The sequence below is a fragment of the Equus asinus genome, chromosome 4, assembly GCF_041296235.1.
Source record: "Equus asinus isolate D_3611 breed Donkey chromosome 4, EquAss-T2T_v2, whole genome shotgun sequence".
NCBI classification, from domain to species: Eukaryota; Metazoa; Chordata; class Mammalia; order Perissodactyla; family Equidae; genus Equus; species Equus asinus.
In genome coordinates this window covers 106,436,204-106,457,035 of record NC_091793.1, presented here as the reverse complement: position 1 = coordinate 106,457,035, position 20,832 = coordinate 106,436,204, and the positions used below count along the sequence as shown (strand labels likewise).

At 35.1% G+C, this 20,832-nt stretch overlaps 1 protein-coding gene across 2 annotated transcripts in view; it reads left to right on the top strand.

The window, feature by feature from the left end:
- Positions 1–20,832, top strand: part of SCN7A (sodium voltage-gated channel alpha subunit 7) — an 87,339-nt gene that overhangs the window by 41,922 nt on the left and 24,585 nt on the right. For both annotated transcript variants that reach the window (XM_044768768.2, XM_070508043.1), the window contains exons 11-15: positions 5,620–5,716; positions 6,407–6,645; positions 7,753–7,926; positions 9,436–9,792; positions 20,022–20,459. In XM_044768768.2, coding sequence (XP_044624703.2) covers positions 5,620–5,716; positions 6,407–6,645; positions 7,753–7,926; positions 9,436–9,792; positions 20,022–20,459 — 1,305 coding nt within the window. The remainder of the gene's footprint in view (positions 1–5,619; positions 5,717–6,406; positions 6,646–7,752; positions 7,927–9,435; positions 9,793–20,021; positions 20,460–20,832) is intronic.

The window sequence follows — 20,832 nt, the reverse complement described above, 5'->3', positions numbered from 1 at the left end:
TCAAAAGGGGTAGTGCCTTCCACAATTCAGCAATCATGAAATACTAAAAGCATGCATAAAAGGACAGTACTGAAGTTGTAGAAAGAGAAAAAAGTCATTTTTTGGCTTTCTAGCTCCTTCAAGAAGAAATGCACCATGCATCATGACATAGGGTATTATTTTATCCACGGAATAATTAAATCCGTGATTAGTAAAACTCGATAAGGTTTTAACCTAATTTTCAATAGCTTTAGTGTTATGTTTGAATATATTTTCAGACTTTTAGCCTCATAGTAAAAGATTTGTTCTATGACTCTAAAAGTTTCCATGACAGAAGTAGCATTAAAGAAGTTGTAGAAAATTATCTTTAAAAATCTAAATTGTGATGTAAGTGTGCTAAAAGTAAGAACAGGACCCAGGAAGCAACCAGAAGTAGCTTTCTTATATTCCGTAGGACCTGGCAACCTCAAACCTCTTCCTTGGTTTGGAGAGGGATAGGTTTAGCCCTGTCTTCTAACACCCCTACCTGGAGCTGTTAAGGTATGCAGTGGACAGAAGCCAAGCCACCTGGCTCATGACTCTTCTGGGGGGTGTTACTTCCCCCACTCCCCATGTTGTGTGGAGCCTTCCTGCCTGGGAGCTTGTTCTTTGGAGGGTGCTGGGCCCAAAGTGTCCACAGTCAAGTCAAAGTGGTCCTGCTCCACTGGCCTAGTTACAGGGCCCTCACTTCGGGGAGGGGAGCCATGCCCTGCCTCCTTTTTCATTACTCTGGATTTGTTACAATTCTGTATTCTTAACACCTGCTAATAAACATTGCCTACCCCGGAAAAAGAAAAAAACTAGAAATACATTTTCTGCTAGATGGAACAAGTGTAGATTGAGGGAGCACACAAAGAATAGAAAGGAGCTATATCCAGGACTCTCTCCTTTAAAGAGGATAAAAAGAGATGGGGAAAATTAAAGGGCCAAGATACACTCTGGCACTAAGTAGAATGTGTAGTAAGCCTGGCTAGGAGGTTCATTAATACCAAGGGTACCTTCTGGGTCAAAAAGGGGAAAAATGTTAACTCTCCTACATAGGTAACTCTTTAAAAGTTATCATCAACGAACAAGCTCTAGAAAAGTCATTCTACTAAAAAGTGGGGCCTGAATGACATCATGTAGGGTCATAATAAATGGCAAGTTATTGATAGATACTTGTGTCTGAGATCCATAATCTACATACTGTTGAAACAAGGAGCAATTATAGACCATATGAAGAAAACATGTATAAAACGAGGCTATTGAGTATAGCCGTTATTCTACCCATGAGGAAGTCACAGAAAAATAAATTACAAAAGCTTTCTGTCCCTAGAAATGAGTCCGGGGTCCTTCAGATTGAATGATTACAGCCTGAATGATATGTTGAATGTGTAATTTGTTTTGAAGTGGCATTTCAAATGTCAATGGCTACACACAAATGTATCCAAGAGCATAATACTTCTCTTATCCTAAGATGAGAGGCCCTATTAACTATGCTTACGAAGAACTTGGATTATTTCCCAATTTCCCAATATCTCCATTCATTTGACTGCTCTGGGTCACATAAAGCCTTTCTGATTTTAATTAAAATCTTTCAATTATAAAGGATTTCTTTTCCTGGAAGAGTACTAGAACAGTTTGTCACGCAAAAGTTTTCTGGGAAGTCAGAGTGAAAGTCATTTTCACAAAATTTATTTTCTTTTCCTTTTTTATTGATACATAAGAAAACGCTGGAGAGAGAAGAATTTAAAATGGAACATACTGAAGACCCTTTAGGTGACTGATCTGATTTAAAACTATGCAGATTCTAATTCCAATGTTGGAATTACCGGGAGATTGCTTAAATGCTCATAGGAAAGCGGTGGATCGTATTAGCTAAAAGCAGTTTTATGGTCAGATAGATATAGATTTCGGTCCATTTTAGTCACCTAATAGATGTATGATATTTGCCAAGTCTGTTAACCTTTCTAAACTTCAGCTTACATCTGTAAGATGTATATAATTATAGTAACTGTTTCATAGGTTATTGTGAGATTCAAATGAAATAAATGCTGTAAAGCACTTGTCCATGCTTAGAATATACTAAGCAACTGAAAAAATGTTAATGGCTAATTATAGGGAACACAGAAGACAAACACAGAAGGCACAGCACTCCACATGGAGAATATTCCATCAACACAAAATTCTTAAGTCTTTGACTATATCCCCATTTAATGATAATTAAAATGATAATAATAATAATGTGCAATATTTATTGTCAGCTATGTACCAGAAGTATGAAAGGTGTCTTCATGAATTCTCAAATTTAATCCTAATTGAGGAATTCCAGTTGCAGAGTTTGATCTATATTTATTGATTATCTAATTTCTCAACACTGAGGAAGAGAACCCATTTTTCACCACTTTGTTGTTCTGGAGGCGCAAGGCTGAAACAATATTATTACATCAATTACACAGTTTGCAGGTGAAACTTTCCTATGATTTGCCAGTTACTGGTAAAACCTCAGGAAGAGAATCAGATATGTAAACTGTAGGAATACAAATATTTTCAAAAATATTTGCCCATCTAACTGACATCCTTAAAGCTCATCTATCTAATTAAATAAAACATTATTGATTATCTGCTATATGCTAGGCATTGTACTAAGCATTAGAGCTAAAACAATTAATAAATACAAATATAGTGGCTATCTTCATGAAGCTAATGGTCTAATGGGGAGATAGACTGTAAAATTATCACAAACACAAAATTATAAATCTAGGACCACCAGACATTACCTATTTCCTGATGTTATGAAATAGGAAACATAAAACACCATGTACCATATATTCTTGCCAAAATATGAGCTAAGTCTAATAAACCTCTAGATCTAACTATCTTTTTCCACAGACTACTGTATAGGAGAGAAAAGAATGCATTAAATTACACTAATAGGACACAATCTTCCAAATCAAGAAAGAAGTAAATTCTACAGTATAGGCAACCCGATATCTTCAACAAATAAATCACATAGAAAAAAATTAACTAAATATAATATGTGGATCTCTTTTGTATTTTGATTGAAGCAAATCAACTATAATAGAATGTTTGTGATCAATGAAAGAAAATTGAGCATGGTCTGGATATTGAATAATAGTAAGGAATTACTAATTTTACTGACTGTGATAATGATTTTTTTAAAGCTTATTCTGGTAATTATTTAATATCTTAAATTTGATTTAAAATGTTTCAGAAAAAAGTAGGGTGAGTAGTACGTGAAAAATGAAGAGTATAAAGTTATTAATTGTTGAAGCTAGATGTTGAGTATCTGTATTATGGGATACTGGGTTCACTGTATTATTCTCTACTAAAAAAAATTAAATGAAAATCTGGCAAGTGCTGTAAAAGAGAGAAACATGCTGCTTTGAGAGCCTATAATAAAGGATTTCTCCGAATGAGAAAAGGTTTTTATGAGGAAGTGACACTTGAGCTGGTGTCTGAAGAATGAGTCCATGCTATATAGGGAGAAGGAACAGAGTGAGTCAGAGGATTAAAAAGGCCAGAGAGGCTGCAGTAGAGAGAGCAAGTCTGAGTCCGAGACGAACTCTTCAGGCATTCACTGCTAAATGCTAGAAATAGGACTGGCTTCTTCCTTCTTCACACCTCCTGTCCAGGGAAAATTTAACCAGTCGGGAGAAGAAGAATCCCAGCCCCGTTTTTCAGTCAAATTTTAACTGGATTGTCTAAAATTGAGGCATATGCCCTTATTAGCTCTTAAACTTCAGAAAAGAAGAGTTATTGAGTTATGATCCTCCCAATTTGCACGGTAAGATAGCTATGTTCTTCGTCATTGGCCAACCTGTGAGCATTCATTCAATATTTTTGAGAAGCGCAGTCAAGGTAAACATATTACTAGACCGATACATGGTTCGTTCATTTTATATTCTAAAATACACCCATAGTTCAAGCCATATTAACAGAGAATTGAGCATTGACTATATCAACAGTAACATTGCTACTCTCCCATTCCTCCCGCCTCAGTCCTCCCAACACAGACAATTATCTTTACTGAATTGCTCCTTGATGATTCCATCAAACACTGTCACTATCAGAAATAGATCTATGAGAAGTAGTTCTTCTGTGTTAAGAGTATAGTGGAGGGTATTAGCCACTATATCACAAAGTATCATCTTTGTGAAGATACACCTAGGAAATCCCTGTCAGATCTTAATAACAGAAAAATTATATTTCTGTTGGTTAAGTCATGGAAATTTGGGATTATATAAATTATAACATATTTTCTGTAACTTTGCAGGTCAGCTAAAAAGTACTTTCTGGAATAAGCATGGCTTAAGTAAATAAATTAACCTCAGGTCCTGAGTTTTTAGCCTACTTTTTCAATCAAAAAAAGAAAGGTGAGAGGACGGAAATCTGTAGACCTGCAGAATCCATCATTTTCCTGATGGAACGCAGTGCGTAGTACAGTTGGTTTTCACCTCCTCTAGCCCCAGTATTTGTGAAATTAGAGACGACTTGACTGACTCTGAGTGAGATGAACATGATTCCCTTAATATCTATCGTGCCACTTCAGATAGACCGCAGCAGAACTTGCCACCCAGAGAGCGCCAAGTAGGGCTTATGGGTGAGCCTCAACCACGAGTTCCCTCAGTGTTAGGGCAGCGGCAGCCCGTGCCAGTTAACTCTACTCAAGAGCAGCTTCATCTATTTAAATTTATTTACTATTTATTTCACCTCTTTAGCTTCACCTACTTAACAAGTTAACAAACATACAAATATTATCATTCTTTGTGTGTGCCAAATGTAAAAACTATTGGAAACTCTATGGTGTAATATCACCTGCCCATTGTCAGTTTCTTAGAGTGCAAATTCAAATATGCATTTCACACATGGTCACTAGAAACATCTGGGGCTATACTTGTGATAATTATGAATGTTTAGAACTTGTAGCATCTACGTCAAAGCCTAGGGGTTTGAGTGCCTTTCCAATGCCAGGGTTCTTTAACTCTATGTAAGCACATCAGCGAAACAGAGGGTATCTTAAAACCATTACCCGAAAGACATGAGAGATGGAAAGGCGAGATTCTTTTATGGAATTATCATATATGTTCTAACAAAAGCAATCCTTTTAAATCCATTCTATTGCCTGATATTCGTCAAAACTTATTTCATCATCACAACACTAAATCATTTTGACTTTACCAAGAGTTTACAAAGTTAAGATATCCTCAAGGAAAAAAATTTAAGGTGTTAGATAAATGCTTTTATTATTCAGTGCATGTTTGACAACTGGATATTTACAATAATCCTAAACTATACATTGAATTCTTTGTCAGATATGGGTAATACCACTAATATTCCCATCTTATGCTACTTTTTAGTTGACTTCATAGTATAAAATTATTTTGTTGAGTTGTGAGTTACACACATTTGTTTTCCAAATAATCTCAAATCAGTTTAATACTGCCTATAGTGTAAAAAGAGTAGCAAATGGTAGAAAACAGAGAGGCTCCTGGAGGTAAGACTCAGCATTTTTAATAAGGCTATAAACCTTCCTCTAGCTATAATCTTGGATCTACAAAAGGGAGAAGCCATTATTAGATTCATCAATTTTCTTTTTAGACCAACACCACTCAAATAGAAATGAAGAAAAGATCACCAACTTCTATGATCACTTCTTTGGATATGTTGGATGATGCTGCCATCAGACGTAAAGAAGGTAAGGTAAAAAGTATTTAGACACTATGGAAGGTACTATTCATAAGATTCACTTGTAAAGAAATCATTGCAATTTCTTCAGAATTTTAGGTGATAATAACTAAAATTTAAGGAACAATCTGAGAATATTAGGATGAACAATGCATAAAAATTCTGTAAGTGTAGTGTTTTAAACATTGGAAAGGGTCACCAAAGAGTGCCAAGGAATTTTCTTTAACATTGAAAATGACATAGAAGTATTAACATGGCTAAAAAAGAGGTTGAAGTATATAGCATTAATATATTAATGCCCTTTCTATATTTGTCTCTGCTTTTTCTACTTATAACTAGTAACTCATTATATGGACAATATTGAAGGGCATTATTTTGTAAAGCATAGAAATCTATAAATTATAAATCATAGTACTCTCAACTATATTCCATAATTGTTTTCTTGAACACAATTCTAACACACAGAACCGGTTCTAATATACAGTTCTTCTCATTTTCATTTGTCTTACTCAGCAAGCGTGAAAAAAATAGAGAAAATGTACTTTGCTCTCATTTTTATTAGTATGAAATATTTCAGTTTGCTAATTCCAAATCGTAAGTCTGATTTCAAACCTCTCTTTGCATGCAAAAGTCAGAGTTGTCTGCTAGGTAGAACTTAACCAATTTGCTAATGTTTAACTTTTCTATTCTTTTGTTTCAGAACTTAAAAAATCCAGGAAAGGATGTTCATTGTGTTGGTATAGATTTGCTCAAACTTTTTTGATCTGGAATTGTTCTCCCTGTTGGTTAAAATTGAAAGAGTTTGTCCATATGATTATAATGGACCCATTTACTGATCTTATCCTTACCATATGCATAATTCTAAACATGTATTTTTTGGCCTTGGAACATTATCCAATGAGTGAAGAAACCATCAGTGTTCTCAGCATTGGAAACCTGGTAAGGCTATTATTGTACATTATGTTCATTTGCAATTTCAACTTTTCTTTAGTTGTCACATCTGCATTATTTTACTTTGTAACTCCAGGATGTTTCAAATGCATTGTAAGAGTATTGAATGAAGTATTGTGTTCATGCTTCCCCGCTCCACTGCCCCCAGCCCTGCTTGTAAACCTTCTTATGACTGAATAGGTTTATAGCTAGAGTTTAAAATTCTGCTGTTTAAATTTGGGATTCCTCAGGTTTCTTGGCAGTCAGTTTAAGTGGAATTATTTATTTCCTCTCCCTTCCCAAATCTACCCTCTCTTGGTACCACAGCCCCTGGATCAGAGTAGGGCAGAGGTGAAATAAGAGACATAAGTTCTTCACTGACACCTGAATTCTGAATCCCAACTACAGCTGCACCTGACCCCATCTCTCTAACCACGTGTCTTTGCCTTAGATTGGAGTTTATCATTTTGGCAAGGTATTTTTGAGAGTCGCCTATCCTTTTTTCATGTACAGTGCAGAAGACAGAACAGATTTCTGGAGCTTAAAAATAGGTCACATTCAAGCAAATCTATATTGTTTAACTTTATTTGCTTTTATTGTTGTTGTTGTTTGGTTGCTTAGTATGAATATAAACAGCCAAACTGCTAACCAGTTTTGAATTATACATTTAGTTGATACCAAAACAGTAATTTAGTTATTTCTGATAATTTTACGGTTTTTAAAAGACAGTTTTCATAAGTTTACTTTGCTTTTTTTTTCGGATCATATAAGTACTTAAAAAATTTTTTTATAGTTAAAAAAATTAAATGTTGTAACATGTACTCCATATCCCAAAAGGAACTTCAAAATGGAAAGATGTTCACCCTCCAATATTCTTTCGTTTTCTTCCAGGATGGCTTTGATTAAAATAATTGAAGATTCTGTGTAGAGAGTTTGACATTGGATTGTTATATAACGTGTATGAGTCTTTCCTTGTAATACAGACGCCAGAACTAATCCAATCTTGACAGAAGAACTGTGAAGAATGTGGCAGTGAGAAGTTTCAGTTTCTGTGTATGAGGTTCTGAAGGAGCTATTGGAATCATATTCTCATCCACATGTTTTGTTTTTATTTAGGTTTTTCTTGGAATTTTCACAGCAGAAATGATTTTTAAAATAATTGCCATGCATCCATATGGGTATTTCCAAGTAGGTTGGAACATTTATGATTGCCTAATTGTGTTTCATGGTTTAGCAGAACTTTATCTAACGAATATTCATGGAATGGCTCTTTTGCGATCATTCAGGGTGGTAAGTAGAATCCAAGACCTAAATTTTATTTGATGAAATTTTATCTTAGTTTCTTCAGACATAAAATGGGAAGAATAGTAATACCTACCCCTATGGGACATTGGGAGTATTAAATGAATTAATTTGTATATAGAGAGCTTAGAAAGTGCCCCCAGCAAAGAGTAAGCAGTCACCAGTGCTGTTATTTGACCCAAGCATTACAGGAAATGGCCATATATGCAGCACCCGTGAGATATAGTTCTAGGAAGCAGGGCCAGGGTTACTGGGTAAGTTTTGAGAGGCAGGATAATGGAGAGTGTCAGAAGCTGAATACCAGTGTGTAACTGAGGAACTGGAATCAGGTGAGTATTTCTACATGTAGCGTAGAAAACTTTGTAAAAGAATAATCAGGCCATCAGAATATTATTATGAAAATTATTGTCAGAATCAGTATATATCTGCAATGTAGGGTGATGATAAATATCAGAAAACTAGGCAAAGAAATATTGTTATTAGAGTGGTATTTATGGAAATGTTAAACATTTGATGTATAATATATTGCCACGTTCTAGTAACAAGTTGAAGGAATGTAGCAGGAATCAAGAACAGTTAAGTAGATTTGATCTTATGTAAATAATCCTTCAGAACCCTGTCTTAAATCCTCATCCACAAACATTTTTAATGAGTAAGAGAAATATATGCAAGATGTAGTTATCAAATTTATGAATGAAACAGACTGGGAAATACAGAAAGTGTGATAAAAGAGAGTATAAAAGAATATTTGAAAGGCTAGTAATGGCCTGAGTCTAAGATGATTAAGTTTTACCTGACTAAATGTAAGGTCCTACTCATGAGTCCAGAAAGCCAACTAAGTATTATAAAAAATTGGGAAAGGTATAGCACATATAAAAACAATGTATGGGTTTTAAATGACTAAGTTCACTGAGATATGGTAGCCAAATATGTTAAGGTAATCTTATGCTATGTCAATAGAAATAAAAAATCTAATGAAAAGAAGGGAAATATTCAGACTACACCTAGAATGTTGTGTTTGGTCTTTAATATGTTACTTTAAAAGGGAAATACACAATAGGACCTTCAATGGAATTCAGTGGAACCTCACACAATTTTTCAATATCATCTCTATGTCAGAATGTGAGAGAACAGCCCATGTATTGTGACAAGCAAAGGAAAGAATGGATAGTTGCCCTACAAGATGTTAAAACATAAAACTAGAGTAATTATAATAGTATAATATTGAATGGAAATTGACAGATCAATAGAAGAGGATATGTATGGATTTAGTATAAAATGCTATAGAATATGCATGATGTATTAAGAATTTTTTTGTACCTAAAATGAATTTTCAGAGGTTACTATTAATAATGCTAAAAACTGAATATTACGTAAAAGACTATATACGTGTATCTGTATAATGCTGATAAAAATTTTAAATGTGCATCATGATAAATAGTGACCAGGTTTTTTCTTGTTTGTTTCTTATTCTTGTTTTTTACATTGCTCTATTAGTTGCGAATTTTCAAATTGGGGAAATATTGGACGACATTTAACATTCTGATGTTGACTCTTAGTAACTCACTGGAGGCCCTGAAAGACTTGGTCCTGCTGTTGTTCACATTTATGTTCTTTTCTGCTGTGGTTGGCCTGGAGCTGTTTGGTTTAAGCTACAAAGAATGTGTCTGCAAAATAGACAAAGACTGTCAACTCCCACGATGGCACATGCATGACTTCTTCCACTCCTTCCTGAATGTGTTCCGAATTCTCTGTGGAGAGTGGATAGAGACTTTATGGGATTGTTTTAAGGTAGCAGGCCAATTCAGTTGTATTCCTTTTTACATGATGGTCATATTAATTGGAAACTTATTGGTAAGTAATACATGCTTTCAAATTTTCCTTGAAAAATTGGTGTAATGTAGTCTGGTATTTTCACGATGTAGATTTATGGAATCCAGTGGCCTATAACTCTGCTGTCCAATATGGTGGCCTCTGGCCACATGTGGCTATCGATCAGTTGAAACATGAGTGGTCAAATTTGAGATATGTTATAAGTGTAAAATAACCACTGGATTTGAAGTCTTACCCAAAAAAAGAATGTAAATTATTTCATTAATAATTTTATATTGAATGCATTATAAAATGATAATATTTTTGATACATTTAGTTAAATAAAATACATTAGTAAAATTAATTTCAACTGTTTTGGTTTATGCTTTTAATGTGGCTACTGGAAAATTGCACATGTGACATGCCTTGTGTTTCTTTGGATAGCACTGGTTTATAACCTTGCTACTCAAAGTAGCACTGGCATCATGTGTGAGGTAGTTATCAGTGTGGGCTCTCAGACCCCATCCCAGACCAATGGAAGCAGAATTTACATTTTAACAATATCCCCAGGTGATTTGTATGCACATCAAATTTTAAGAAGCACTTAGGTGTAATATTGGTTGTCAGACTTGGCTGCACATTGCAATTACCTGGAGAATTCATAAAAATATACTAATGCCTTGGATCCATTCCCAGAAATTATGATTTTATTGGTATCTGGACATAGCTTGATCATCAGGATTTTTTAAAAATCCTAATTTGATTAAATTATGCAGCAAAATTTGAAAACCACTTGTCTATAAAACTATTATGCGTTAACTAAGAGGGAAAGCTTTCACTTTTAAATTTTCAGTAATTGAAGTGGTGTTACATGAATTGAGTAAAAAGCTTTCACTTCTTCTAAGGAAAAAGAATTGCTTATAAAAGAAAATTGTTCTTACGGGAAAAAAAAGATACTCAATATTTGCTTTTCACTCATAAGTCGTAGAGATCAAGCACATTTCCCAAAGACTGAAAAAAAAAAATCACAGGTTAGGCTCCATTGTATCAGTGCCCTGCCTCATTACTTCTATTTACCTGAGGCATAGCCCTATCATACACTTAGCACATTGGCATTATGTTTAATTGTTGATGTACTTGTCTATTTTCCTTATTAAACTGTAAGCTCCATGAAGGAAGGGATCATGACCCCTCTATATCATCAAAGCCTACGACAGTGCTCGACGTGTAAAAATACTTCAATATCCTCTGCCTTTGTAACTATTGGTATGCTTTCAGCTCCCAGTGAAAATATTTCAATACACTCCGCCTTTTTAGCTATTAGTACACTTTCAATTCCCAGTGACATAAAACATTATTCTAACTGGCTGACACAAAAATGAGCATATGTATCGGCGTACATAACTCCAAAATATCAGAGAGATTTCACTTCAGTGTGGTGTGGCAGTGATGTTCAAGCAGGATCATTACAGACAAGTCTTTATATATCTCAGATCTGTCTTTCTCTATGTCCCTTACTGGCTAGTAGCCTCTGTTTTATCAAGATGGCTGCTGCAGTCTAAACCTTCTCATTTTCATATCACATCAAGTCCAATAGAAGAGAAAATTCCTATTTCTTTCCTAGGAGCCACAGCAAATTTCTCCTATTATTACATTAGCTCTGAGTCACGTGTCCATTTCTGAACCAATGTCTATTTCCCAGAGTGTGGAACATATTTATTACTTATTACCCAGGGTGTGGAATATTTTAACATATATTATTATGTTAAGCCACTCAGAGCACTCCCTTGGAGATGCAGATGGCATCAATCCAAACCCAAATCATATGACTAATGATGGGATAAGGGTGATTTCCCAAATGAAATGTAGGTTTCTCTTCCCAAAAAGAAGCGCCGTGGCTGATGGCTATTGAGGTAAACAACACACCCACATACATACACACACAGGTCAAAAGCAAAGAAACAGATATGCTTAGGCAATTACATAATTGCATTTCTCTTTCTTTGTTTTTGGACTCCAATCTATTTCTCATTTTTATTATTCCAGAATATCAGAAACTTTGAGTCAATGGGCAGAGAGATTTCAGGATAAAATGGAGTTACATGAACCTCCATTTCCAATTGATTTGCCATCATATTGCTTGGTTTACCACATCTTTTAAGCTTTATTCCCCTCAACAGTCATCCAGCTGCAGGGCATCATGATAATAACACTGGAGTAAGTACCAGGGAAAAAATGCAAGGAGAGAATTTGTGAGGGATTTTTCCCTCACAAATTCCAGATCTTTTTCCCCTCATACTTCCAACTCGTTGCATACAGCATTGTAATTTCACACCAAAACTACAGCATTGGTGTAAAAGGAAGGTATTCCGCATTTTTTCTTATTTTATTTTTCTAATTGAGTTCATAATAGTTTACATCATTGTGAAATTTCAGTTGTACATTATTTCTTCTCTGTCACCACCTAAGTGCTCCTCTTCACCCCTTGTGCTCATCCCCTACCCCCCTTCCCCTGGTAACCACTGAACTGTTCTCTTTGTCCGTGTGTTTGTTTATATTCCACATATGAGTGAAATCATGTGGTGTTTGTCTTTCTTAGTCTAGCTTATTTCACTTAGTATAATTCCCTCTAGGTCCATCCATGTTGTTGCAAGTAGGATGATTTTTCTTTTTTTATGGCTGAGTAGTATTCCATTGTATATATGTACCACATCTCCTTTATCCAATCATCAGTTGATGGGCACTTGGATTGTTTCCGTGTCTTAGCTATTGTGAATAGTGATGCAATGAACATAAGGGTACATATGTTACCTTGGATTGTTGATGATTTTAAGTTGTTTGGGTAGATACCCAGCAGTGGGATAGCTGGGTCATATGCTAGTTCTATTTTTAGTTTTTTGAGGAATCTCCATCCTGTTTTCCATAGTGGCTGCACCAGTTTGCATTCCCACCAGCAGTGTATGAGGGTTCCCTTTCTGCACACCCTCTCCAACATTTGTTATTTTTAGTCTTGGTGATAATAGCTGTTTTAATAGGCATAAGGTGATATCTTAGTGTAGTTTTGATTTTCAGTTTCCTGATGAGTAGTGATGTCGCACATCTTTTCATGTGTTTATAGGCATCTGTATATCTTTTTTGCAAAAATGTTCATATCCTCTGCCCATTTTCTGCTGGGCTGTTTGTTTTTTTGTTATTCAGTTATGTGAGTTCCTTATATATTATGGAGGTTAACCACCCCGTAACAGATATATGATTTGCAATTATTTTCTCCCAGTTGGTGGGTTGTCTTTTTGTTTTGATCCTAGTTTCTTTTGCCTTGCAGAAGCTCTTTAGTCTGATGGAGTCCCACTTGTTTATTTTTTCTTTTGTTTCCCTTGTCTGAGAAGACATGATATTTGAAAAGATCATTTTAATTTCAATGTCAGAGTGTACTACCTATATTATCTTCCAGGTGTTTTATGGTTTCAGGACTTATCTTCAAGTCTTTGATCAATTTTGAGTTTATTTTTGTATATGGCATGTGATAATGGTTTATTTTCATTCTTTGCGTGTGGCTGTTCAGTTTTTCCAACACCATTTATTGAAGAGACTGTCTTTTCTCCCTTGTATGTTCTTGGCACCTTTGTCAAAGATTAGCTGTCCGTAGATGTGTGGTTTTATTTCTGGGCTTTCAGTTCTGTTACATTGATCTTTGTGTCTGTTTTTGTACCAGTACCATGCTGTTTTGATCACTATGGCTTTGTAGTACATTTAGAAGTCAGGGATTGTGATGCCTCCCTCCAACTTTGTTCTTTTTTTTCAGTGTTGCTTTAGGAATTTGAGGTCTTTGATTGGCCCATATGAATTTTAGGATTCTTTGTTCTATATCCATGAAGAATGTCATTGGAATTCTGATTGGGATGGCATTGAATCTGTAGATTGCTTTGGGTAGTATGGACATTTTAACTGTGTTTATTCTTCCAATCCATGTGCATGGAATCACCTTCCATCTCTTCATGTCATTACCTATTTCTTTCAATAATGTCTTATAGTTTTCATTGTATTATCCTTTTTTTGTGATTGTAAGTGGAATCATATTCTTGAGTTCTCTTTCTGTAAGTTTGTTATTAGAGTATAGAAATGCAACTGATTTTTGTAAGTTGATTCTGTACCCTGCAACTTTACTGTAGTTGTTGATTATTTCTAATCATTTTCTGATGGATTTTTTAGGGTTTTCTATATATAAGATCATGTCATCTGCAAACAGCAAGAGTTTCACTTCTTCGCTCCCTATTTAGATTCCTTTTATTCCTTTCTCTTGCCTAATTGCTCTGGGCAAAACCTCCAGTATTATGTTGATTAAGAGTGGTGGTAATTGGCCTCCTTGTCTTGTTCCTGTTCTTGGAGGGATGGCATTCAGTTTTTCCCCACTGAGTATGATGTTGGCTATGGGTTTGTCATCAATGGCCTTTTTTGTGTTGAGGTAATTTCCTTCTATCCCAATTTTCTTAAGAGTTTTTATCATAAATGGCTGTTGGATCTTGTCAAATGCTTTCTCTGCATCTACTGAGATGATCATGTGGTTTTTATTCCTCATTTTGTTAATGTGGTGCATTGCATTGATTGATTTGCGGATGTTGAACCATCCCTGTGTCCCTGGGATAAATCTCGCTTGATCATGACATATGATCTTTTTGATGTATTGCTTTTTTCAGGTTGCCAATATTTTGTTGAGGATGTTTGCATCTATGTTCATCAGTGATATTGGCCTGTAGTTTTCCTTTTTTGTATTGTCCTTGTCAGGCTTTGGTATCAGAGTGACGTTGACCTCATAAAATGTGTTAGGAAGCATTCCATCTTCTCTAATTTTTTGGAATAGCTTGAGAAGGATAGTATTAAGTCCTCTATGAAAGTTTGGTAGAATTCCCCTGGGAAGCCATCTGGTCCTGGGCTTTTATTCTTTGGGATGTTTTTGATTACTGTTTCCATCTCTTTACTTGTGATTGGTCTATTCAGATTATCTGTTTCTTCTTCACTCAGTTTTGGGAGGTTGTAAGAGTCTAAGAATTTATCCATTTCCTCTAGATTGTCCATTTTGTTGGCATATAGTTTTCATAGTATTCTCTTGTAATCTGTTGTATTTCTGTGGCATCCCTTGCTATTTCCCCTCTTTCATTTCTAATTTCATTTATCTGAGCTTTCTCTGTTTTTTTCTTTGTAAGTCTGGCTAGGGGTTTGTCAATTTTATTTATCTCCTCAAAGAACCAACTCTGTTTCATTGATCCTTTCTACTGCCTTTTTTATTTCAATAGCATTTATTTCTCCTCAGATTTTTGTTATTTCTCTCCTTCTGCTGACTTTGGGCTTTGTTTGTTCTTCTTTTTCTAATTCTCTTAGGTGTAGTTTGAGATTGCTTATTTGGGATCTTTCTTGTTTGTTAAGGTAACCCTGCATTATGATGAATTTCCCTCTTAATATGACTTTTGCTGCATTCCATATGAGTTGGTATGGTATGTTTTCATTTTCATTTTTCTCCAGATTTTTTTATTTCTCCTTTAATGCCTTCAATTATCCATTGTTTGTTCAATAGCATGTTGTTTAGTCTCCACGTGTTTGTCCCTTTCTCAGCTTTTTTCTTGTAATTAATTTCTAGCTTTATAGCATTGTGATCAGAAAAGATGCTTGTTATTATTCCAATCTTCTTAAATTTATTGAGGCTTGCCTTGTTTCCCAACATATAGTCTATCCTTGAGAATGTTCCATGCACACTTGAGAAAAATGTGTATTCTGCTGTTTTGGGATGGAGTGCTCTATATATATCCATTAAGTTCAACTGGTCTAGGTTTTCATTTAAGTCCACTATCTCCTTGTTAACATTTTGTCTGGATGATCTATCCATTGATTTAAGTTGGGTGTTGAGGTCCCTGACTATTATTGTGTTGTCATTGATATCTCCTTTTAGGTTTGTTAATAGTTGCTTTATGTATTTTGGTGCTCCTGTGTTTGGTGCATAGATATTTATGTGTTATTTCTTCTTGATGGAGTTTCCCTTTGATCATTATATACTGCCCCTCTTTGTCTCTCTTTACCTGTCTTATCTTGAAGTCTACTTTATCTGATATAAGTGTTGCAAAACCTGCTTTCTTTTGTTTGCCATTAGCTTGGAGTATCATCTTCCATCCCTTCCCTCTGAGCCTCTGTTTGTCATTGGAGCTGAGATGTGTTTCCTGGAGGCAGCATATTGTTGAGTATTCTTTAATCCATCTCGTCACTCCATGTCTTTTTATTGGAGAATTCAATCCATTTACATTTAGGGTGATTATTGATATATGAGGGCTTGATGCTGCCATTTTATCATTCGTTTTCTGGTTCTCCCGCATTTACTTTGTTTCTTGGCCTGTGTATTTTGGTCTACCAGTTGGATTATGTAATTTTTTGTGATGTGTTCTTTGTTTTTTCCTTATTTATTATTTTGTTCTCTGTTCTGATCTTTTGTTCAGTGGTTACCAAAAGATTTGTATTCAAAATCTCGTGGATAAGGTAGTCCATTTTCTGATGGCCTCTGATTTCCTTAGTCTAAATTGATTCAGTCCCTTTCCTCTTCCCCTCCTAAGTTATTTTTGTCACATCTTATTCCATCTTATGTTATGAGTTTGTGGTTAAAATGACAAGATTATCTTTGGTTTTTGTGTTTTCCTTTCCTTTATCTTTAATGTTATACTTGAGTATTTGCTAACCTGTTCTGATTCTATCTACGTATTTAACTCCTTACTCCATGCTTTGTAACCCCTTTCTTCCCTTTTTTTTTCAGGTATGAGGGCCTTCATGAGGATTTCTTGTGGGGGGTTGGGTCTCGTGGCTATGAACTCCCTCATCTTTTGTTTGTCTGGGAAAGATTTTATTTCTCCATCATATCTGAAGGGTATTTTCACTGGATAGAGTATTCTTGGCTGAAAGTTTTTGTTCGTCAAAGATTTGAATATGTCATTCCATTCCTAGCCTCTAGGGTTTGTGCAGAGAAATCCACTGAAAACCTGATAGGGGTTCCTTTGTAGGTTATTTTCTCTGGCCTTGCTGCCCTTAGTATTCTCTCTTTGTCATTCACTTTTACCAGTTTCACTACTATATGCCTTGCCTTAGGTGTTTTCACATTGACATATTTAGGAGATTTGATAGTCTCTTCCACATGGATTTCCATCTCCTTCCCTAGGTTTGGAAAGTTCTCTGCTGTTAATTCTTTGAACAGGCTTTCTGCTCCTTTCTCCTCTTCTCCTTCTTGAATACCTATAATTCTTATGTTGTGTTTCTTAATTGAGTCGGATATTTCTTGGAGGCTTTCTTCATTTCTTTTTAGTCTTAGTTCTCTCTTCTCTATCTGGAGCATTTCAACTTGTCTGTCTTCAATTATGCTGATACACTCCTCCATGATGTGTCCACTCAAGCATTCAGGGAATCCATATTTTATTTCTTCCATTGTGTCTTTCATCTCTAATATTTCTGATTGATTCCTCTTTATAGTTTCAGTCTCTTATCTGAAGTAGCTCCTCAACTCATTGAATTGTTTCTCTACATTCTCTTTTAACTTGTTGAGTTTTTTGAATTCTTTGTCATTTAGATAGCTATTTTGAATTCTTTGTCATTTAGATTACATATTTCTGTCTCCTCAGGACTGATTTCTGGGTACTTGTCATTTTCTCTCTGGTCTGGAGATTTAATATAGTGTTTGATATTGCTAGTGGGAGTTCTGTTCTTTCACATCCTGGCATTATTTGGTTGCTATTTTTAATTCAGAGCACACTTGAACAAAGCAGTAGCATTTTACAGTGTTATAAAGTTCTTTCTTTATATCACATTTCCAGAGCATTTAGCACTTTATTTTCAGCCTTTTAACATTCTCATTATATAAATATACATATATTTGTATATATAATATATATTCTTACTATATAGCATTCATAGTATATATTCTTACTCTATAGGTATGTATGCATGTATATGTGTGTGAGGAAGAGGTGTACATATATCTAAGATATAAGAAATCTTAGATTGTAAGCTCTTAAAACTACAATTGTTTACCATAAATTTTCATTGTCCAAATCCTGACACAAAACCTATTCTTCCATTCATTCTACAATTAATTTTTTCAACAAATACTTATTTATCACCTACTTTGTGCCTAGCACTGTGCTAGTTATCCACTTAAGAGAAAACATGGTTCCTGCTCATATGAAGCTCATAGTCATGAAATTCTTAACTAACACCTTTTCTTATTTCTCACCATGCCTAATACTTAACCAAACAAAGGAGGGAAAAGAAACAACCAACTACCTTAAATTATATCTGGTCTTGCCCTTTTACATCTTGAATTCATTGTCCTTTGATAGTGATAGAGATGCTGATAGTGTAGTTCTCACAAGGGCTGTGGAGCCCCTGCCTAGATTATCTGTAAGTAAACCTTATTGTTAAAATGAGACACTAGTAAAAGAATAATCAAACTAATCTCTGAGGGTCTTGGCACCTGATCATTGTCTTTTCAGTTTTTATTTTTTATCCTTTGAGATGCTGTCATTGTAGGTTATGAAAAATATATGTCAGTTGTTCAGATAATCTCACTTGTAGAAATTTCCAGTGTTGAGCCATCTTGAACCCTGCATTTTATTGCTACAGCAAAAATATGGTTATGATTATCTATTCGATGACTTCATTATCTGCAATAATTTTGATTTTTCCATATGATTAAGTCTTATTTGAGTTTTATCTATTCCTAAGAGATATAAAGACCTAAGTATAGACAAGTAAAAGTACTCCATTAGAATTGAACGTTATTTGGTGGCACTTCATATTATTTTAGGTGTTTATGTGCATGAGAAAGACAGTGATTATCAGAGAGTTTGAGAACTTAATCTCTTCACATAGACCCAAAATTCTGAAAGAAATTTTAAGAAATGAGTGTTTAGAGATCTTCATATACTTATTTTATTTTATGTGCATATACATTGTCAGTATAATGATTTTTAAGAGTAGATCTTAATATGTGAAGAAATCAGAAACATAGGCAGGAAAATGTTAGTTATGGAAGTTATATACATATTCTTAAACATAATGTATGCCATTTGAATTTTTCCCTTTAAGCCAATATGTAAAGCATAAAGTAAATTAGATCTTTGAGAACTCAAATAGCTGGGGGTCGGCCCGGTGGCATACTGGTTAAGCTCACGCACTCCGCTTCAGCGGCCCAAAGTTTACTGGTTCATATCCCAGATGTGGACCTAGGCACTGCTTGTCAAGCCTTCCTGAGGCAGGTGTCTCACATATAAAGTAGAGGAAGATGGGCATGGATGTTAGCTCAGAGCCAATTTTCCTCAGCAAAAAGAGGAGGATTGGTGGCCAATGTTAGCTCAGGGCTAATCTTCTTCTTCAAAAAAAAGAAAGCCCAAATATCTGAAGAGAGGGGAAAACCTGCCAGACTAGGCAAAATGCTCAAATTATTATTTTAAGTCTAAGAGAGTAATCCACATGAATCTTCTACACTAGAGTCCAAAATTAAAATCTATACCTTATAATTACCAACAAGATAAAAATCTGATTCTCTGAAACTGAACGTGCCTTGATCATATTTCTCAGTGATAGTAAAGGTCAAAATATACACTCTTTTTGAGTTCAAAGTAACTTGAAAATGTTAGGAATGATTCTTCCATCACTTATCTCTTTCTTAGTTGACCAAATTTATTACCGCAGAGAATCAATTAACCTACCCAACCCCTGTCCTTGTGTGTCATAAAGCAAATTAGATGTGAGCTTCAGAGCCAGGCATGGCTCTCTCCCCATGAGATTCCTCATGGCTTTGCAGAACCCATGGAGATGCCAGTCATCACGCATCTTCCTAGGGTAGGGCTAAAGTAAAGTTAGCCACCTGGCTGAGCAATTCATTTTCTCACCTTGGCAGAGGCAGCCTGACTCAGTGGGGAAAAAAAAGCTTTGGAATAAGACAGACGAGTTCAACCTGTGTGACCTTTAATCTTTGGCATCTGTAAGCCTTGCCTTTTTCATCTGTAAAAGAGAAACAAATGATATTGTATAGAATGTTGTGACCTTAAGATGAGTTCTGGCTATACAAACTCCTAGCTCAGCATCTGACCCATTGTAGATGAGTAGAAACTGAATAGCCTAAATAATATTGTAGTTCATATGCTGCTTTCAAATCTCGGGTCAGCTTTTTTAAAAGGTTTTTTAATTGTTTAAAAGGAAACAAAAAATGAAATACATTTAACCTCATTTGCATCCTCGTTTAGATACTTTACCTGTTTCTGGCATTGGTGAGCTCATTTAGTTCATACAAGGCTGCAACAACTGAAGAGAACAATGAAGCAAAAAATCTCCAGCATGCAGTGGCAAGGATTAAGAAAGGAATAAACTATTTGCTTTCTAGAATACTATGCAAAAAACAGAATGTTCTAAAGGAGACTGTGGACAATGTAAATGATATATATGTTAAAGAGAATATTTCTGACCATACTCTTTCTGAATTGAGCAACACCCAAGATTTCCTCAAGGATGAGGAAAAAAGCAGTGGCACAGAGAAAAACACACTGACGGAAAATGAGAGTCAGTCACTTATCCCCAGTCCTACTGTCTCAGAAACTGTACCAATTGCTTCAGGAGAATCTGATATAGAAAATCTGGATAATAAGGAGATACAGAGCAAGTCAGGTGATGGAAGCAGCAAAGAGGTAAGATGTTTCAATATCCTGATTGCTTATTGTTATTTATGGCATTGTTGGTAAGAAAGTGACTTGGTGCTAAAGTTCCAGGTAAGATTACTCATTCAATCCTAGCTATAGCACTCCTTGCTCCTGATTCTATGCTCCTGATCAAGTTACTTAAACTTTCTAAGCTTCAGTTTCCTCGTCTATACATAAAATTGTATCTATTTCTTAGGGAGGATGGAAGGATTAAAAAAAAATAGCTCAATAGTGCATTGAGCAATGCCTAGAATACAGTGAACACTTAGTAAACATTAGATAATATAATTATAAAATGTTATAAATTAAGAAGTAGGCAGTGTGGGATGATGGAAAACATACTGAAGAAACCCAAGATTTC